General features: G+C 44.6%; 1 protein-coding gene across 9 annotated transcripts in view; it reads right to left on the bottom strand.

The window, feature by feature from the left end:
- SEL1L3 (SEL1L family member 3) overlaps window positions 1-21,876 on the bottom strand; it is a 104,319-nt gene that overhangs the window by 12,668 nt on the left and 69,775 nt on the right. For all 9 annotated transcript variants that reach the window (XM_040486525.1, XM_040486573.1, XM_040486499.1 and 6 more), the window contains 7 exons: window positions 21,444-21,506; window positions 18,212-18,388; window positions 15,128-15,255; window positions 12,767-12,850; window positions 5,071-5,161; window positions 4,854-4,938; window positions 3,563-3,672 (listed from right to left, as the gene is read on the bottom strand). In XM_040486525.1, the coding sequence (XP_040342459.1) occupies window positions 3,563-3,672; window positions 4,854-4,938; window positions 5,071-5,161; window positions 12,767-12,850; window positions 15,128-15,255; window positions 18,212-18,388; window positions 21,444-21,506 (738 nt within the window). The remainder of the gene's footprint in view (window positions 1-3,562; window positions 3,673-4,853; window positions 4,939-5,070; window positions 5,162-12,766; window positions 12,851-15,127; window positions 15,256-18,211; window positions 18,389-21,443; window positions 21,507-21,876) is intronic.

Below are 21,876 nucleotides of genomic sequence, written 5' to 3'. Positions count from 1 at the left end.
AGAGAGAGAGAGTGCAAGAAGGGGAGAGGGGCAAAGGGAGAAAGAGAAAGAGAAAGAAAGAGAAAGTGAAAGAGAAAGAGAAAGAGAAAGAGAAAGAGAGAGAGAGAGAGAGAATCGCCATGTGGGGCTCCATTCCATGACCCTGGGGTCATGACCTGAGCTGAAATCAAGAGTCAGACACTCAACTGAGCGAGCCACCCAGGTGCCCCTAAAAGGAAGGTACTCTTAAAACTTGAACTATTAGAAAAAAAGAAAAAAAATCACTTTATATAATTTTAATGTCTCTTGGAAGAATAACAAAATTAAAATAAATGGGAAAATAGACTAGAGAATATTTGTATGCAGTGTAATAGCTTAAGGTTCATTATCTACCGGGCAAATATATAAAGAACTAATTACGACATAAATTAAAAAAAAAAAAAAAAACAGCATCAAAAATCCAAGAGATAAATAGGCAAAGAATAAGAGAAGAGAATTCACATAAATATCAAGAGTAAATGATCATAAAGTATATGTAAAAGTGTCCATCACCACTAGTAATCAAATAAATGCAATGTAAAACAGCAAGGAAGTTAGCAACTTATAATTACTTAATTAGAACAATTAAAAATGAAGTCGTGAACATATCCAGTGCTGACAAGATTTTAATTCCTTTCCTACACTCAACCACTGCTTGCTAAGGTATTCCTTGAGAAACCCTTTCAGAAAACAAGTCAACAATACGCTCTTATTATGTAACCATGAACCCATTTTGACTGTTTGTCTCAGCAATACTAGCCCCCAGATTACAAAGAAATTGTTCAAGTGGAGACAAAAGATGGAAATATGAAAATGTCCACCATAGCACCCTGTGGCATTGCAACACACAGGAAATGGCCTCCACGTTTTCCTTAATAGACTATCAATCCCACGAAGGCAAGAATATTGTCTATCTTTTTCTCTTACGTCCCCATCACTAAGAAGTGTCTAAGACATGGAGGGACTGAATAAATATGTGGCGAATCAATGAATAAAATAGCGCACGAGAATAACGTTTCACCAGCTCAGCTCAACAGAATATGGGGCGGTGGTTAAGAGTAATTAATAATGACAGAGACTCCGCAATAAAATGCACACATTCCTACAATGTGTGAAAAGAGATGGGTTTTTAAGTGGCATGGGCAATCTAGCTAACGTTACAGAGAGACGGGGTTGGAAGGGGACAAGAAGACAGGACGGAGTAAAGCCCCTGCCATGGAACTGTGGCTGCATCCCTTAATTTTTATTTTGCTTTAAAACTATCTTTTAATGTTTGTATAACATTGTTTTTCCAAAAACATAAATCAGAATTGGGGGAAAAGACTCCTCTGAATTTGAGTGACAACAGACATCACCTAAGGGAGTTTGGCTCTATAATGAGGCCTTTTACCACCAACTCCTAGTTCATTCCAGAAGAAATAATAATAGAAAAGATCATGTCCATTGAGTGTACTCAATGCTGCACTCAGTGCTTTACATTAAACATTTTTTTTAATGTTTATTTCTTTTTGACACAGAGAGAGAGACAGCGTGTGAGCGAGGGAGGGACAGAGAGAGAGGGAGACGCAGAATCCAAAGCAGGCTCCAGGCTCTGAGCTGTCAGCACAGAGCCCCATGCAGGGCTCTAATCCACGAACTGCGAGATCATGACCTGAGCCGAAATCAGAGGCTTAATCAACTGAGCCACCCGGGTGCCCCTACGTTAAACATTTCATCTTCATAACCTATGAGGTAAATACCTCCACCTTCCAAATGAGAAAACACAGACTCCATGATTCAGTGACTTGCCGTGTATGAATAGCTATGAAGTGATAGAGATGTGGGGTTTTAACCCAAATAAAGAAACACTCAGGAGCACCTGGGTGGCTCAGGTGGTTGAGTGCCTGACTCTTGGTTTCAGCTCAGGTCATGATTCAAGGGTTGTGGGATCAAACCCCATGTTGGGCTCCATGCTGCATGTGGAACCCACTTGGGATTCTCGCTCTCTCTCTCTCTCTCTCTCTCCTTCCCTCTCCCCAGTTTGCGCACACTCTCTCTCTATAAAAAGAAGAAGACGGAGGAGGAGGAAGGGGAGAAGAAGGAGAGGGAGAGGAAGAGGAGGAGGAGGAGGAGGAGGAGGAGGAGGAGGAGGGAGAAAGAAACACTTGATGTAGTACCTCTTTTAAAAACACAAAGCAAAAATTAAGATAGGCATAAGTTTCCAGCTTTTTCTCTATAATCAGACCCCAAAGCGCAACACCAGAAAACTGGTGTATAAGAAGGTAACAACTATTGCAACTTCCATCGTGAAAATGACCCTGAGATCCTCACAGGAGAATTCTGATTAGCAGATGTCAAAGGAGTGAGGCAAACAGAAGATCACCATTAGCACATTAGCCACATTAATCACTGTTGCGGGCAAGATCTACTAAAGGATGTTGAGATTAGCGGACAGAAATTTGAGGAGGAACAGAATATTTGCAGAGTTGCAAGCTCTCTCCCCAAGATATATATATAAATTAGAAAGAGAAAAATACCAACTTTACCGGGGAGCACCCCGGAAGAAACCATCTTAACCGAGTGACTGAGATCAGCCTCACTAGTAATGAGATACACCGACACCACATACGTCTCAGACGATACACTGAGGACACATCACTTCTGTGCTTTCCTTGCTCAAGATGCAGAACTTCATTCAATTCATGAGGAAACAGAAGACAGAGCCCAATCGAGACACACTCTACCTAATACCCAACCAGTGTTCTTCGTAAGTATCAAGGTCATGAGAGACAAAGAAAGACTGGGTGACTATTACCCATTGAAGACTAAAGAAATACGATAAATAAATGCAATGTGGGGCCCTGGATGGCATCCTGGAACAGAAGAAGGACATTGGTGAAAAAATAAGTGAAGTCCAGGTAAAGCCTGAAATGGACTGAATGGTACGGAACCATCAATGGCTTCTTAGATTGAGAACGGTATTGTGGTTATATGAGATATTCACATCAGGGGAAGCTGGATGATTCGTATATAGCAACTCTCCGTACTCTTGTTGAAACTTCTCTATAAATGTAAAAACATCCCAAAATAAGAAGTTTCCCCCCCAAAAAAGTCACCAAGAGCAAATTCCTATCACCGAATCGGTGGCCCAGCCAAATAAACAAACCACTTCTCATTTTGACCACACTTCCAATTTCTTCAGCTTCTATGCAGTGAGTCAGTTTGATGGGATCTGGAAGAAAGAATTCTTGGATTTGGAGCCAGAAGACCTGGGTTTCGGATCGGACTGCTTCACCTGCTACCTGCCTGGCCTTGAGCAATGTATCACCTTGTTGCAGTCTTACCCTCTAAATGAAATGGTTATAATAATCCCCCCTTCATGAGACTGCTGTGACGATGGTATGGGAACCACAGTAGGTGCTCAATAAACGTTCACCATTACGGTTCATGCCTTCACAGAGCTATGAAAATGGATGAGGAATGACTTTGTGAAGTGGCTTGTGAGGACTTGAGGCCTTGCAACCTCACAAACAGACATCACCAAGAGCTCGTTTCTGTTGTTTACCTGTGAGTCTCCATCCAATGCGGCTTGAGCGTACATCTGCACAGACAACTCAAGGTCTTGTGACTGGTTTTGGTGGCCATAGTAGTAAAGGTCTCCCATTTTCAGATATGCTGCAGGACAGAAAGCACAGGCCCATTTGTGAAGTGGTTTTATTTCAGACCGACATTTTCAATGGTTGGCCCAGTTGCGTGACGGAGAGTTTTTCCTACCAGAATGTGAATACATGACATCATTGTTTCCTTGGTGTGCCAGGAAGGAAAAGAAGAAAAGAGAAAAAAGAAAAGAGAAGAAAAGAAAAGAGAAAAAAGAAAAAAGAAAAAAAAGAAAAGCTTTTGTACTGAGCATCACCATTTCTAGGCACATTTTTGTGCTTTGCCAGGCAGCTGTCCCGAATGGGTCTGTGAAAATCCCACTCTGCAACTTTGCAGCCCAATTGGCCAAGATTGCTCTGGGCACTTTATTTCACATCTGAAATTTTGCTGCCTGGGTTTGATGACTGATGGGTATTTCTTTACTCTGTTTAAGCCATATATTTTATTTTCTCCCTCCGGAAAAAGTTTTGTTTAACAGCGTATGTATCATTCAATGTCTAGTCAGAAAAATAGAATCTATGTCAAGTAGTTCAAAAGATGGATTTCAACACTGAGGATTAGTTGCCAGGGTGTTGGAAGAGCTGAAAAGGCAAATGGAGGAACAACCGACAATCCAGAGAACAGGAATGCAGGAAACTACTAGCATCCCTAGATCTGGAGGCCAGCTGAGACCACAGAGGCTGGATTGCCAGGCAGGAGCTGGAACCATAAACGTGCAGCCATTGCTGGAGACACAGCCCAAAGGAGAGAGAGAGAAGAGCAGAAATACTTGGGCTTCTCACCAGCACTCTCATTGGCTAAAACTAATCAGATGCCCCGGGGCAAAGGAGTCTGGGAACTGTAGTTCCTGGGGATCAGCCCCCTACTACACAGAGCAGAGTAGAGGAAGACAGGGATACATCTGAGGACAAAGAAAGCAAACGACTGGCCCAGAGAATCTCTCCAAAACAACTTTCTCTTTGGGCCTCTCACCAACTCTGAAGAAATGGTAGGTTCAAGTATTCAGTGGACCACGGACAAGGAGAAGCGCATTGCCTGAGGCTGACGGCAGCCTCATGATCTTAACAGCAGAGATTTTTCACACTCTTTTCGAATTGTTTAGAAATATCATACTTCACACAGAGCTGTTAGATGTTCCCTGTTACTAAAGACTAAAAGCTCCCAACGCTTCAATTTAGCACCCATTTTTCTATACATACCAAACGAAGGAGCACCGATTTGAAAAACAGAGAAATTATAGTATCTCCAAACACAATTCACGCTCAAATATCTCTTGGCCAGATCCTAAGGGGGTGAAAGGGGAGAAAAAGTGAATTCATTAATATTTCAGCCAAGTGACTGATTTTGCCTTCCTACAACCCAATTCATTATCCTTAACCTTAGAGCTTCCATTCTGAGAAGAATACATTTACTTACTGGCCTCTCCTCACAGATGTGTGCTAAATTTGTCTGTGACACTTCAATTCCAGTTTCTGCTGCTAAAACATAATACAGCAAAGCTTCGTGCCTAAAAATAGATGATTAATAATAAATTTCATATAGTGGCTCTTACTAATATTCACAGAGAGCTTTATATTCAAAGCATAAGAGGGCACAAAATAAGCAGTTTTTTTAAAACCACAAAATCATGAGTTTGTTGTGTGTGTGTTTTTTAAATAAATACTGTTGTTAAAAATACTGCAGGCACTGATTTATTTTCTACCTTAAAGGCTGAACTCACAGATAAGGGTGGAGAGCTAGTTGATGCAACAGCTACCTCTACTGGCCGGATGGTATATGGCATGCTGGCTGGGTTGTCTCTTAGCCTTTGGTCCTTGAATCCGTCCATCCCCGCTTAGCAGAGGTAAGCGGTATGTAGAAAAAGCCCGGTTTTGTGAAAGGCTTCATGGGGCTTAGGATTCTGAGCAAGCTTAATTAAAGCTGAGCTTTTGTGATGCATGAGAAGTTTGGCCGAGGACAGGCAGTTGACAAGGGGCTGGATACCAATGGCCAAAAACACAGAGGAAAGAAAATAAATGCTCGATACTGCTCATAACTGAATGATCGCAAGACCATGAGACATGACTGTTCGCCTGTCGAAAGATTGGCACAAGATTCACAATACAGAGTAGCAGCATGGGTTTGGGGAAACGGACGGATTCCTACAGGCGCTGGTTGTGGGAGGGCTGGTTAACCCAATGGTTAAATGCGGGAAGTCTTAAGAATGCCCACACCATTCAGCCAAGAGTTTTCCCCTTGTAAAGCTTTGTTCTAAAAAAACAGAAACACGTGTAAAGATTCTGTGACCACAGAGTTCATGGGAGACCTGTTTATATGAACAAAAAACACTGGAAGCAACTTAAGTATCTGAAAACCAGTGAGTAGTTAAATTACCCCACAGTGCAGCCACTTGCAGATGAGGCCGTTAAAAATGATGTTGTAGGAGAGGATTCAAAAACGTGGAGAGATGTTTATGCGAAATTTTCCTTTCGGTTAAAAAAAAAAAAAAGAGGGTAGGATGAAAAACAGAGCAATTCCATTTTTGTAAAACAGAAATAAAACCAAATGTATCCATTCATACACACACACATGCAGATGCATGTATGGAGAGGAAACAAATAAAACTTAAAAATTATCAAAATGGTAACACCACGGGGGCGCCTGTGGCTCAGTCGGTTAAGCATCCAACTTCTGCTCAGGTCATGATCTCACGGTCCGTGAGTTCGAGCCCCGCGTCGGGCTCTGTGCTGACAGCTCAGAGCCTGGAGCCTGTTTCGGATTCTGTGTCTCCTCTCTCTCTGTCCCTCCCCCACTAACGCTCTGTCTCTCAAAAATAAAATGTGTAAAAAATTAAAAAAAAAAAAAAGGCTAATAGCACTTATCCCTAGGTGGTGAGAACCAAATCATTTTATTTTCATCTTTTTACTTGTATGATTTCCTCCATTTTCCTTGTGTTTCCCAGTTTATGAGTAAAATTTTATTTTAGCCATATATAGTTGTTTCTAAAGCTTATTTTTCATTCTAAGCAGTTGACATTAAGAACTTTTTTTTTTTTTTAACTGCAACTCCACCTAGAAACTGGTTTATGGGAGGGTTGGGGAACAAAGGAAGCAGATTCTGAAATCGTCTTTTCTACTCTGCTAAAGCAGCGTCTGGTGGCCCAACCCCTGGGGACAGGGAGAGGTGACTGGGGGTCAAATTAGGACAGTGAGACCTTCAATCAGACACAACGCAGGTCACGGGCCATGTAGCTGCTGAGTGAGCTGATTCTTGGCTTCCCAGACATCCAAGGCAGCCGACCAATTAGCCATGACTCATGCTAGAGACACAAGGCTGGCTGAGCAGTGTCCCCTACGTCACAAGCCAGAAAACGAGCCCACAGCACAGAAGACGCCGAGGCATATTCTTACACAGCTTGCAAAAACCACATTTTGGGACAAGAATCTTCAGAACAGACAGACCCCAGATGGAGGGTCTGCAAAGGTGGCCCAGCAGAAAGTCCCCATCATTCTGCAACAGGGACCCATTCCCAAGGTCTTACAATCTCGCATTTCTTTGGAGAAGCTTGAAGGCGAACCAGCGCCTGGTTTCCCCCTGGGGATGGATGAGGGAAAGAGCGGTGTAGACTTACTGGCCCAAGGTCAAATACTGGGCCGGATCCCTCTGCTGCCATATGGATGGAATGTGGCTCACATTATTATTAAAATGTAATAAAAGGACGTTTTCTTTGACAGCACTTTGGGCAGACTGTTAGAATTTGCGGGGGAGGCAGGAGGTTGATGCTTCCTGTAAGAATTGAGTCACTATGACAAACTTCAGAAAGTCAATATCTTGTCTCAAGCTACCTTGGTGGTGGGGAGGGGAGGGAGGGACGAGTTTTACAGAAGACTTCCACTGTCCAATTAAATGTGTAAGCCAAGAGGAAATTTCACAGAATTCTCAAGCGTTTCCTTTGAGGAAGCACTGAAATCCATCAAAAAGAGAGGTCTAAAAAACATTGATGTCTGTAGAAATGCTGACTGGAAATCCAGCCCCGTGTTCTATCCTGCAGAAGCGATCATCGAAGGCTGGTGCTCTCCTATATCACCGCCATCCATAGGCGAAGCTTAGCACACTCAAGGCCAGACTTGCTCGGCTCATTAAGACTTCTGAGAAATGACACCTTTGCAGAAATCCTACCCACCTTACCTCCCAGTGCTTTGTTGTTACTTAATTGTGTTCCGACACAAACTGCCCGGAGGTATTAATTACAGATATTTCTATAATTATAATCATGGGACAAACATGTCGGCAGCACCTGCTATGGGCAGGACGCCCAAAGGCAAGCCATAGAACCGTACTGCCCTTCCAAGACTTTCTTCAAGGTTTAGGAAGCTAACCAGAGCCTCAAGCTTTATTTCCAATACACCAAAGTGAAATGTCCCCCAGACAGTCATTCTGACAAGGACTGGGGGGGGGGGGGGGGGGGGGGATGCGGAGAGGAGGGGATTTATGGTAAAGAACGAGTTTAGGGGCACATTTGCTATCCCCCCACTTCTGACTCGGCATACACATTTACAGAACTTTTGTAATGATACATATTAATAATCAATCCTTTAGCTGCTTGCTGTGAACTGTGAGTCTGAGTACCTCTGAGCAGCTTCTCAAACAATTATGTTATTTTCTTTGTGCTTTCCTCTGCCGATGCCTGAAGCAGCTTATACTGGATGGATGGAAAAAAAAAAAAACAACTCCTGGGATCTTAGTGGAATTCAGGACCCCTGGTCTATTGCAGAAAGGTGAATCTCTTTCAGCTAGAACTTGGCATGCCCCAAGCCCCCCACCCTCTGGCTAACCTCCTGGGTTGAATATTCAGGACATATTTAAGACAACGGGCAATAAAACACCTAGCTCACAGATAAAACACACATAGGGGTAAGGCAGGGAGAAATGAAACATGACAGCCAGCCTCTCCTTAGCTGACTTCTTCTGGTGTCCGAGGACAGCCTCAGGCATGACAACATTATCTTCCGTATTATGCCTATACAGCAAAAAGCCCTCTTCTCAGTCATGCTCCTCTTTTAAACTATCCCATATAAATCCTGGAACAACACAGAAAAACACAAGCTCGTCAAACTGACACACGTAATTTGAAAATAACGGCCAGAATAAATTCACTCACAGACAATGAAGGGGGACGGACTTGGGACATTGATGGATGATTTCGTTCTATTGGCAGCCAGATAGATGGAACCAAAAAAGCCACCCTGTGGTGTGGGAAGGCCAACGGTCATAGATTTCCTGTTTAACCCCAGGGCAAGTTTTGGGGCTTGGAGAGGGGGGGGAGATACAAGCACTTCGCCTCAACCATACTTTGACAAGGATTTTCCCATTGTAATGGATACTAGATGTCCCTTCCTGCTGATAGAAAAAAAAAAAAAGGCTTTAAATCCAGATTGAAACTTATCTTTAACAACACTTAGCATCAGCATCAAGATTGGTAAGGATCTGAAGGAGCAAAAATATATACATGGTTGGCAGGAGAGCAAACTGGTAAAATCCTTTGGGAAAACCGTTGGCATCATCTGACAACGTTGAACACGTGCCTGCCCTGTGACTCCACTCCTAAATTTATATTGCAGAGCAACTTTTCTGATGCATGCCACAATCTACATAAAAAATGTTCATGGCCACATTGTTCTTAAAAACAACAAAAAAGGGAAATGCCAGTGTGTGTTAATATAAGAAATGGGGAGCGCCTGGGTGGCACAGTTGGTTAAGTGTCTGACTCTTCATTTTGGCTCAGGTCACGATCTCACAATTTGTGAGTTCGAGCCCCACATTGGGCTCTGTGCTGGAGCGTTCTGGGCTCAGAGCCTGGAGCCTGCTTCCGATTCTGTGTCTCCCTCTCTCTCTCTGCCCCTCTCCCACTTGCACTCTGTCTCTGTCTCTCAAAAGCAAATAAATGTTTAAAAAAAAAACACAGAAAAGAAAAAAAACAATAAGGCTCAGGATGATGGTTACTTCTGGGCATAGGGATGGGGGTAGATTTAATCTGAGAGGGAAATGCAGGCTTCAACAGTTCTTTTTTTTTTTTTTTTAATTTTTTTTTTCAACATTTATTTATTTTTGGGACAGAGAGAGACAGAGCATGAACGGGGGAGGGGCAGAGAGAGAGAGGGAGACACAGAATCGGAAACAGGCTCCAGGCTCTGAGCCATCAGCCCAGAGCCCGACGCGGGGCTCGAACTCCCGGACCGCGAGATCGTGACCTGGCTGAAGTCGGACGCTTAACCGACTGCGCCACCCAGGCGCCCCTCTTTTTTTTTTTTTAATGTTTATTTATTTTTTAGACAGAGAGACAGAGCACGAGCAGGGGAGGAACAGAGAGAGAGGGAGACACAGAATCGGAAGCAGGCTCCAGGCTCTGAGCTCTCAGCACAGGGCCCGACGTGGGGCTCGAACTCAGGAACGGCGAGACCATGACCTGAGCCGAAGTCGGAGGCTTAACCGACTGAGCCACCCAGGCACCCCAGAACTGTTCATTCTCTTATGTAGGGTTATAGGTGTTCATTTTATCATCACGCTTGAGAACTTAACGTATATATCACATATTACTTCATACGCATCAACCATTATATGACAGAAGAAGAACTGAACTGGCTTGTGACACATCTCCAGCTCAAATGCTCAGCTCCTTTCACCTGGATTCTGAACTAACATGCCCCTCCTGACTCTCCCTTCTCTTTACCATCAAACACAGTTGTTTGGTTAAACAGCTCAGAGCCCAGCTCTGTCATCTCAGTACCCTCTCCCAAAACTATCAGTAAGTCCCCACTCCTCACAAATAAAGTAAAAAGTGTATGACCTGCCATTTAAAGTTCCCTAGAGCAGCACTTCTTTGGTCTTATTCTATATCACTCCCTTTTACAAATCTCACCTGAAGGCAAACTGGAGGCTTAAAAATTTCTAGATTCGTCCAGAATTTTCCTATCTCTTTGCTTTTATTCCTGCTATTCCCTTCACCAGAAACGCTGTTCCCTGCATGGCGAAGTGGAAATTCCACCCACCCCTCAAGGCCATATCCTCTGCTACGTCTGTCGTGAAGGCTGACCTAAGTCCCACACACTGGACAGCATTTTTCCTCCTCAGAATCCTTCATGCTCTCGATATGCTGCTCATGGGTCTTGAGTTATGGTTGTTCTACTTGCCTTCGTTCATACATTCATTTGTTTTTGAGCACTTCCCAGGTACCATCAGTGCCGGGCACTGGGGTATAAGTCACAGGGCAATCAACAAGGGCCATCATGATCCTAACGGGAGTACGGAGTTAGGTAGGACTTCTGGGCAGAGGAAACAGCATGTTCAAGGACCCAGAGGTCAAACAGAGTACGGGCCATGTGAGTTCAGCATGAGAAGAGGTGAGGCCGCAAACTTCCCCAAGTCCTGCTTGTGGCATCTCCTGAAGCATATGACAAGATGAGGCACCCTGCATTTAAGTCTACTCCATAAAGTCTGCTGAACTGGACCCAAACTCCCAAACAGTGGAGAATACACTTAACTTCCCCCTCCCCTCTACCAAAAGAAAAAAAAAAAAAATCAATCTCATGCTGTGGCTGAATATTGCACGAAGGACAACAGGTCACAAAAATTAATTCATCTTGACCTTCACAGCAAATTTGAAAATGTGCTACCTGAAACGCTTTGTGATGTTAAATTCAAAAGCAGGCAAGTAATGTCAGCTATTAATAGGCACTCTCTTTATGGGAAAAACAGTGTCAAACATCTTGGGGTGTGTGTGTGTGTGTGTGTGTGTGTGTGTGTGTGTGTGGCGGTGTGGGGGAGTTTACAGATGTGCTCTCTCTGTGGGAAAATCCCTCGCATACACACTTCGGTATCTGAATGCTCTTTTTCCCCTCAGAAGCTTGTGGGGGTGGGAAGTTTGGAGGGTGAGAAGCAGAGAATAAATTAAAGTCAAATTTGGGAGTTTTATGAACTGAAGCTTACTTGGGAGACAAGATGAAACACCAGAAAAATTGTAAGGTGTATCAATTGCAAAATAACAATTTCATTAAATTTTTTTTTTCTGATTGTGTCGAGTGAGGTTATAGATAATACGCGTTCACAGGATGATAATGATAAGCATTTCTTTTGGTGCTGTTTTCATTGGATTCGTTTGCCCTGCCTTCTTTAAGATTCTCATTTACCGAACGCTATCTGCTGATTATGTGAGCACCCATGGACCAAAGGAGAAAATCGTGTTCTTTTGGACTCATATTTTAATTTTTAATTAAGGTTCAGATCAGAGTGTGATCTGTGATAGGTCTGGTCTAATATCTTTGAGGCTGTGGACTGATGGGATATGTGCTGATTTGCATGCCCTTGTTAGTTATTACTGAAATACCCAGATCATTTAGGCAAAAAACCAGCCAAGAAAATATGGCCCAAGGGAAAAGCAAGACAGAATGGGAGGACTGGCGGAAGAAAACGGAACGATGGATCAGGTGGGTTTGCAGTTTGGAAAGGTGTGCCCTTATTTGTAAAATCAAGGCACAGCAAACGGGGAGCATTTGCAAGTCTTTACGTGCAGTGTCTCATCCCATAGGGTCCAGGATGAGACTTGCTAACTTCATCAGAAGAAAGTCAAAATGGGGAGACTGTTTGGCTATGACATCAGAGGTCTGGTGAGTGAGTTCCAGCAAACCCAGGCTCTCGGCCGTGGAAGATGTGGTAAAATATCAGTGGAAGGATGTAGCTTGAGCCCTGCTCTGTCTTCTTCCCGTGAGCTTTCTGTGGCCTGCCAGGGAGAGGCAGAGGTTCAGCTAGGACCCCCTGTGCTGTCTCCACTCTGAAACCAAGAGGAACAAGCTTGAAGGGAAGAGATGTCAACACATTCATGTGTCTCTCAACTTGATGAATGTGGACGCTTCCCCTGGAGAACTAATTTTTGTGTATAATTAAACATGGAAATGCTATGTTTTCCAATCAACAGCCAATCAGTCTGTGATACTCTGAATATCATTAGTGGGAGGCCGTGATTTCCCTGCAAATTGCATTTTCGGTTGTATTTTAAGACTCCATCTCATAAGACTACACGGACAAATTGAAAGGTGAGAGCTGAGAAAGTTCATTCTAACAGAAGTCCCCAGCTTACCATGAACCCTCCAGGTAGGCATTGAGGCCTTTGCGAATGACGTGGCCCAAGTAGCCATTTTTCTCAGCTACGTGCTTTGCCCATCTGAAAGGAAAGGAACGAGAAAATACCCAAACTGTGGCAAATAAACAATTGCTTTTTCTTCATTTGATCTCAATACATCCCACTTGGGGAATATTTTGCTTGCTAGAATTTTTACACAGCCACAAATCAGAACGAAACACTATGCACTTTGAGAGCTTTGCATTCAGTGCCTTTTCTTATGAATGCTCAGGAGTTATCATGCATGGAAACAAAGACACGAAAGGTACCTAATGAAAAATAACCACCGGTACGCAAAAAGATCATCTTTGTCAGGAGTTCTAGTACTCTCTCCATTAAAACGTATATACTGATTCGTTATAAGGGTCCTCATTTTTTTTCTGTTCTCTAATTTCTCCTGGAGAATTTTATTAATAATGAACTGGCTTGTTGTAATCTTTAGATTTACAACCACTCAAAGGATATTATAAGGGTACGTAGCTAACAAGCTAATGGAAGGGGGAAATAAAATAATGTTTAAAAAATACTTTGTTAATATAAAGGAAGGGTCAGAAAATGGGGCAGAAACACAAAGAACAGGTGGGACAAATAAGGAATAAATAGTAAAATGGTAGATTTGAAACCAAATGTATCAATATGTTGCATTAAATGTAAATGGTCTAAATACACCAATTAAAAACGAAACTTTTCAGACTGAATAAAGAGCACACAAAAACCCAATTATATGCCGCTTAGAAGAAACACACGTTGAAATTAAAAGACAGAGAAGATTGAAAGCAAAGGCTGGAAGAAGATATAACATGCAAACTCTAACAAAAAAAAAAGGCAGGTGTAGCAAAATATGCTGGTCATAAAACAAGTTTCAACAGATTCCGAGGGATTGAAATCATTCAGAATATATTCTTTGATTGTAGTGGGATTAAGCTAGAAATCAGTAACAAAAAGGTAACAAGAAAATGTATGAAACATCTGAATGTTCACACCAAACATCCTGAATAACAATGATAAAGCTTCAAATCTGTCTAGGTCAAGTTTAATCACTGAGTTCAGGTCAGGTTGGATTTGCTCTCAAATGTCTGATGAAAAGCCAGACTATCGGTGTGAGGGTGGTCTAAAGCAGAGGTCTGCAAAGTTTGTTTTCTTTTTTTCTGTAAAAGGCAAGATAGTAAATATTTTTATGGTCTCTGTTCATATTCATTGTTGTGTGTGTGTTTGTTTTACAACGCTTTAAAATGTAAAATGTATTCTTAGCTCTTGGGGCCATACAAAACAGATGGTGGGACACATGGTATTTATGGGCCATAGTTTGCCAACGTCTGTAAAACATTTTCAGGTATGTGTGACCTCGAAAATGTGCCTCCTGTTCACCGTTCTTTAGGACATTACTGTACAATGTGCTCTATAGAAGTGTAGGAGTAGACCGAGAAAGAGGAAGAAATAGGGCCCAGCAAACAGAACCCAAAAGAGACAGAGAGGAAGGGAAAGGGAACCCTCACAATGAGGACAAAGTTAATTTCAGGAGGGTAGCTATGTCCTGAAGACTCCGGGAGAGATGTCCCCGAGAAGATTAGGTAAATAGAATACCTGGTGGGTCTGGACATACGGAGGAGAGATTTAGACAACCCTGGGAGAATGTGGAGATTACGCACATGAGAAATGGTAAGTACGCAGAAAGCTAAGCAACTAAAGAACAATTAAATATAATTATTACTCCACAGAAAACAAAAAGCTGTGTAAGAAAGAAAAGGCAGTCCTAGGACAGTGCATGGCCCAGCCATGCACAGCATTCACATGGTCATAATAATGGACACCCTGATACTAATCTAACCAAAATAATGATATATTTATTGGGAAAATGGGACAGGGTGGGAAGTGTGGATGTGTGGGATAGCAGGTGGCAGCTGAATGAGAGAGAACTGTATCTTTATCTGCCACAGTGAGACATCGTTAGACAAAGCCTATGATGAAAATAACAAGAAACAGTGGTATAAACGTGTCATGTAAAGATAGAGGCAAATCATAAAGAAGTAATTCAAAGACTGAAAGTGACTTCTTCTTAAGAGCAGGAAAGAGTCTAGGTGGGGTGGGGTAGCAGATTTCCTGGTTTCCCTTGTCGAATTATTTTTTTTAGCTTGATTTCTAATCTGTTTGCCTTGTCAAATCATGGGGCTCTTTAAACTATGTGTATGTATACCTGATAACAAAAAAAAAATTAAATTAAAAATTGCAAAACAAAGAGAAGGAACCCCATTGTCAGGCATTGTGAATGAATAAAGTACGTGGCTTTTCCTTCGCACACGACATCTCACAGATGCTTACACCACAGCCTTCTCGGGATCTCTAGGGAAGGTCTCCAGGTTGCCTGTGATATAATAGAGAGAACACCACAAGGTTCCTTCGATGTGTCCGCCTTGTGCAGCCTTATGGAAATATTCACCGGCTAACGTCTGTAGAGAGATAAGCAAAGTCATCTCATTGGTAAGGAGTCCTTCTAGTTGGGCCGGTTTCACCAGAGCCAACGTGGTGAGACAGACACTCAACGCCTGAGATTTTCACAGGCTCATAACTTCTGATATCTTTAGGAAAACCAAGTCAAGCTTCGGGAAGACAGCCAACCACAGAAGCTGGCCTCTGGATGTGATTACTTTAACGGTAAGCGAGTCTGTTAAGTTTACCCAGTAAATAAACAAGACAGCACGTGGCTATGAATCATCTAACCCCCACACGCTAAATAGGAGAACGTACCAGAAGTTACACCAGGTGAAAATCCAGGCATTTACTTTCCTGACCTTGCTTAATACCTTCCTTCAAACCCTTGTGCAGAAACTGCATTTCCAGTAGGAAGGTGAGAATTAGAATGTGACAATAAAAAATCCACACTCGCAGATACGTGGGCGGGTTACCAGACATTAGCAATGCAGAAGACAAACATTTACCAGGGTGTATGTTCCACTGGGTACTATTATTTTTCGGAGGCAGTTAGCTGTCGGTCTCAAGGCAGGGCTTTGGCATCAGACAGGCTTGGGTGTAAATCCCAGTTCTGTTCCTTACTAGCTGTGTGACCTTGGGCATGTTAGTTAATCTCTCCAACTGAGAGTTTAACTCAATTTCTTCAACTGAAAAATGTGGCTTCTGATAGTATCTAGCAGGAAAAGCTATTTCAAGGATTTTTTTTTTAATTTAAATTTTTTTTAACGTTTATTTTCGAAAGAGCGAGAGAGACAGACAGAGCGTGAGTGGGGAGGAGCAGATAGGGCAACAGACCGGAAGCAGGCTCCGGGCTCTGAGCTGTCAGCACAGAGCCCGACACAAGACTCGAACCCACGAACTTTGAGATCATGACCTGAGCCAAAGTCAGATGCTTAACCGTGGGCCACCCTGCCGCCCCAAGGCTGTTTCAAGGATTAAATGAGATGTATTCTCAAGGCTTAGTACGATGCTTCACAAAAAATAATCTTCCGGTCCCCCATCCCCCAAATCTGCTGCTGCCTCAGTCCTGCCCATCCCACTAAATGCCCTCTCCACTCTACCTCAATAAATGCCAAGCACTCTGAAGTCACCCTGACTCCTCTCCCCTTTCACACCTCACGTCCAAGACACTATCAACCCAGTCACCTTGACCTTCGATGTACATACGTAGTCGAGCCACATTTCCGACCCCTTCTGGGGTCACCCGTCCTTTCTCCCTTGGATTCAATACATTAACCCCCTGCTCCCCTCTTGTCTTCTTTAATTCTGGTCTCTGCTAGGATCCAGGGGCGGCTTCTAAAACAGCACATCACTGCCCTGTCCAAAGCTGCCCACAGGCTTCCTATCTTCCTTGGAGCAGCTGAGTCCTTACAATGACCTGTGCCCCTGCCTCCCCAACCTTATCTCCCACCTATGCCCCTCCCCTGCTTTCTGCTGCTGGGGCTCCAGCTTCCCAGTCATTCCTTGAGCATGCCAAGCTTGTTCTCCTCTAGGGCTTTTGCCCTGGCTGTTCCCTCATTCTGGAATGTTCTCCCAGATACATGTAAGATCTTAGGAGTCTCTGTAATGTCACATTATCAGAGAGGCCTTCTCTGATTTCTTGCCCCGTGACACATATCTCCACCTGCTCTCATGTTATATATTTCTTTGTTTATGGTCTTTCCTCCCCACTGGAATGTAAGCTTCCCAGGATCAGGGACTGTTTTTGTCTGCTGCTGTATCCCCAGGGCCTGGAAGAGTGCCTGGATGGGCATTCGATGGAATTTGCAGAATGTAATGGTGCAGAAATTATAATTACCATCATCAATATTAATAATGAGGGGCTTTCACTTTGTGCAGGGATCCAGGCCCTGCCTCCACTAAGTGTGTGACTCTGAGCAAGTGACATAACCTCTCAGAGCATTGAGTGTTCCTTCTGTAAAATGGGTGTAACAGCAGCTATTGCAGAGGATAGAATGACGCGGGATGCATGTCAAGTATCTGTGAGTCTCTGTCACAGAGAAAGTGCTTCACCAACGCTGAAGACTATCACTGTTGTTTTCGCTATCATTTTTATTTAAAAAAAATTTTTTTTTAATGTTTATTTATATTTGAAGGAGAGAGAGTGACAGAGTGTGAGTGGGGGAGGGGCAGAGAGCGAGGGAGACACAGAATCGAAAGCAGGCTCCGGGCTCTGAGCTGTCAGCACAGAGCCCAATACGGGGCTCGAACCCACGAACTGTGAGATCATGACCTGAGCCGAAGATGGACGCTCAACCAACTGAGCCACCCAGGCGCCCCTTCACTATCATTTTTAAAAAATGTTTATTTATTTATTTGGAGAAAAAGACAGTGAGAGCAGGGGAGAGGCAGAGAGAGAGAGGGAGAGAGAGAATCCCAAGCAGGCTCTGAGCTGTCGGCACAGAGCCTGACATGGGGCTCCATCTCACAGATTGTGAGATCATGACCTGAGCCAAAAACAAGAGGGCTGCTTAACCTACTGAGCCACTGAGGCACCCCTGTTTTTACTCTCATTAAATCTCGTCTCATTTCCGGTAACCCTCTCTGGACCCAGCTCTCTTTCCTTCTAGTAATATCAATCTCTGCACTGCCTCTGATGCATTCTCATCTTGTATCATCTCCCCCTTCCTCCCTAGTTCAGGCCTTCCTCCTCCAGGAAGCCTTCCTGACTGCTTTGGTCTTCACAGTTTCCCATTAAGAACCGTTTGGGTCATAGCAGTTGGCACACACTGGACACTTGGCTAGATGCCGTCCTTGGTGTTTGGCTATCTCACCTTCCTAACTGGACCCTTGAGTTTCTTGAGGATGGGGTCTGCGTCTTGGGTGGCATCTGCGCCACCCATGGGGCCTCATCCTGCACCGCCCACGGGGCACATAAGACCTTCAAGGCTCCATGATCTGGCGGCCACCTGCACAGCTGCTCTCAAGACTTACTTGATTCCTTTCAGGAATTCCTGGGAAAATGCCATCCAAATGCAGGACTCCAAGATTGTACGATGCATCCGGGTTCCCCATCTCTTCTGCTTTTAGCCAGTACTTGGCCGCTTTAGCATAATTTTTCTTGAATTTGTGGTAATACCATCCTAAGCCATTGACTGCCTGATGCAATCCCTGGGTTTTAGAACAACAAAAAAGAAATTACTTTTTTTTTTTTTTTTAAGTGAAACCTAAAGAGAATCAATTGCTGTGAAAGCACTCTGCCTGAGTCTGAGCAAAACCTTTCCTATCTCTTTTTGGGGGCAGATGGCATTAAAGGAACGTTAAGAGTTAGAAAACACAAGCCTGCCTCAGAGCCTTCCCAGGTGGGTTTCTTCCGGCTGCTGCTGGGATTCTTGCCTCCTGGCTCAGTGGTCATGCTGACCCCCCAAAACCTCACTCAGCTCCTGGGGGCTCTTACGCAATGCCCTTGTCCACAAAAGGCTGCTTACTGCCCTGCAGTGTCAACAGTGACCTTGAAACTCACAAGCGCTCACCCGCGAGAGGACGCCAGGCACTCCCCCAACCCCCGGGCTGGGATAGTTTCTAGGTGACCCGTCCACCCATCTGTTGATTCCTCTGCCCCAAACACCAACAAATCCTCTGAGGGAAGCAGCTGGCAAAACACAGGTGCTTCGGGGCCACTTAGCATCCCGGTTCTGACAGGTGGAGTCTGGTGCCGCTGAGGCAGAGGTGGAGGGCGGTGGAGATGGGAGGAGGGTTTTCAAATTGTGTCTAAACCTGGGGCTGGTACCAAGGAAGCGCTTCATGCGAATCTAGCCTGGAGCCTCCTTGTGCTTGCTGATTTGTGCTGTCAGGTGCTCTCGTCTGCTTTCCTTAGGAGCTCCCACTTGCTTCCACAGGGCAGCGGGCGGCTTGCTTGTTGAGAGCTCGGAAGCCCTGAGGGGGTGTGAGTGCTTCGGATCGAGCCTCCCACCCGCAGTGAGAACACTGTGTGTAACCTGGGCGTCCAGTGTTCTCATTCCTCCCTTCCTGCCAGCCCCACCAAACCACGAAGAAGCAGGGGAGAAAGGATCCGAGGGTCTAACGGCACCCTTGCCTCTGTGAGACTTGTTAAGTTAGAGGCTAAGTATGGAACCAAACCTCTTTCACCCCCCTTTCACAAGCGAAGGACAAGTGTCCCTTAAGAATAGATGCCAAGATCCCAGTCTGAGCCTTTTCGGTCTGCCACGGATCCTAAGAGGCTATACTTCCTAGGTTCTCTGTTGGACTCCGGGTGTCGGGAAGACCAGGGGAAAGAAATTAACAAAGCTTATTAAAAGAGAAGCTCCATGAGGGCGGGAATCTTGTTTCCCAAGTCCCTTTATTAGTGTTTGCCACAGAGTAGGTGCTCAGTAAATAGCTGACAAATGAATGAAAGCCGCCCTTTGAATCTCAGTGTTACACAAAATGGAGTCCAAAACCTATACCCCGAGGATGGAGAGTAGGGTTCAGATCTCCAAGCCCCCCAGAGAGCGGACTCCAAAATAACGGACATCTGGAAGGAGTATCAGTGCTGTGGATCTAGGCATAGAAGCGTTCTTCCTGAACCTCACACAGTAGCAGGTGCAAGGTGGTCTGCTGGTAAATCTTACAGAATGCATTTCAATACTGTAATAGACCAGGGAATGCTATAAAGTGGCAAGAACCAGCTTTGGAACAGGTTTTGGAACAGCCTCACAATGGCTTTTGCTGCGAAGCCAGAGGCCACAGGCTTATTCAGATGCACCTGCCATCCCTCAGAACATCTGCGGAACTCCTGGAGGGACCGCACTTGGACCCCCACAAGAAATCCCGTCTTCTTGCTTACTATTCATACTTTGTTCTGGAGAGGTACCGCTCAATCACCAGAGTTGCTTCCATGTGACTCTTCACTCATTCCAAAAATCAAATGATATGCGGCCTTCGCCACAGGGCCCGACAAAGAGTAGGGGCTTAGAAATTCCTTGCTGAGTGAATGAGTGAGAATCACAAAGCACTTTTAAGGAGGCAGTGACTCCAGGCTATGAAACTGCATCTCCCAATACTTAACCAAGCTCTGCTCAAAACCCCTTCAAGACAAAGCACATTAGACATCAACGCACCACTACGATGGCCAAAGAGACACAAATCTCCCAGCTTCCGGGAAACCCCAGCGTTGCCCCATTTTAGGATTCTCTGGAAACAATGCCCTCAAGGACCACCATGAAACTGCCTCTCTACCTCTGCCCTAACATTTGTGTGCGGTCAGGAGTTGTTGTGTGCTGAAGTAGGCTCCCTTCTCCTGGGTCATGTGCCCTCTTGACACCACAGAGGTGGAGGAAAAGTCTTCTGGCTCTCTTGTTCCATGCTCCAACTTTCTGCTCGACACAAAAAAGACACTCTGAACTTCTCAAGGGGAGGGAATGAGGGAAAAAAATCAGCACGGAATCTTCAGGAGTCTTTGTCGATAAGGCAGATATTGGCAGCCTGGGGGAGGGAGGCATTTTCAAGAGCCAGGAGGGCTAGAGAGGACCCTGTCAAGGTTGTAGAATTACAGTGGTTTCTACAAATGTATTTATTTGCCAATCTGCACGTGTGCACCCTTGAGTGTGCTTGGGTGGGTGCGCATGCACTGTGTGTGGGTGCGTCCCCACACAAACGATACTTAACCTCCATTCTGTAGGGCCAGAGCGAAACCAGCTGAGTTGACAATAGCAGCGAAGAGTAAATAGTGACAAAAGCAAAGAAATTTCTAAACCCAGCAACAAACTGGATAAACGTCTCTGTTATTAAAGCCCAGGAAGTAAAGGAGCATTGGACATGACAGGGTTAAGCTTCAAGGGAATTAGGCCTTTGGTTTTCCCAATTCAATGGCATTTATACATACCCATTCAATTCCAAGGAGCCCTGCTACCACCCCCCCCCAACCCCCAACCCTTGCTTGTTATCAGGGCAGCCGGTGATTATAATTTTAGACTTCAAACAAGATCGGCCTGAATTCTATTGACTGGAAGGTGAATTCAGCTTTTGAATTTTGCCGTCCCCATTGTGACAGGTTTCCGTATGTGTTGTAGCTCCAAAATGACTAATCACCGCAATGCCAGTGACCTCCCTCCCGACTCCCGTTTTCTACCGGGGCCAAAGGCTGGCCATTCACTTTGGCAGATTTGCAGGCATGTGGGCATGCGTGGTGCAAATGTTTCCCTCTGACAATATGCAAAAGTGTTACCTTGGAAGCCGCTTTCTTCATCAGCTCTAAGGCAAGCCGTCTGTTCTTTTTTACTCCTTGACCCTAAACCATGATAAACAGCAATGAGTATGAAGAAAATCAACCCAGAGTGCGCTCAAAGACATCACGCGGGTATATCAGTGTTCCAGGTAAAATACTTACACAATAAAACCCAAGCCTTCCTATTTAGAAGCCTTCCCTTAAAGATCTCTCGATGCAGAGCCATTATCCCATCATCATCATCACCACCACCATTATTTTGCTTATGTGTGCGGAGCTGAGGCAGCGGACCCGACCTGCCCAGCTTAGCGTCCATACAAAATCCCCCATTATCGGGGCGCCTGGGTGGCGCAGTCGGTTACGCGTCCGACTTCAGCCAGGTCACGATCTCGCGGTCCGTGAGTTCGAGCCCCGCGTCAGGCTCTGAGCCATC

The sequence above is a fragment of the Herpailurus yagouaroundi genome, unplaced genomic scaffold (assembly GCF_014898765.1).
Source record: "Herpailurus yagouaroundi ecotype Mexico unplaced genomic scaffold, PumYag 28, whole genome shotgun sequence".
NCBI classification, from domain to species: Eukaryota; Metazoa; Chordata; class Mammalia; order Carnivora; family Felidae; genus Herpailurus; species Herpailurus yagouaroundi.
The sequence above is the reverse complement of the archived record's forward strand: the minus strand, read 5'-3'. Positions and strand labels throughout refer to the sequence as shown.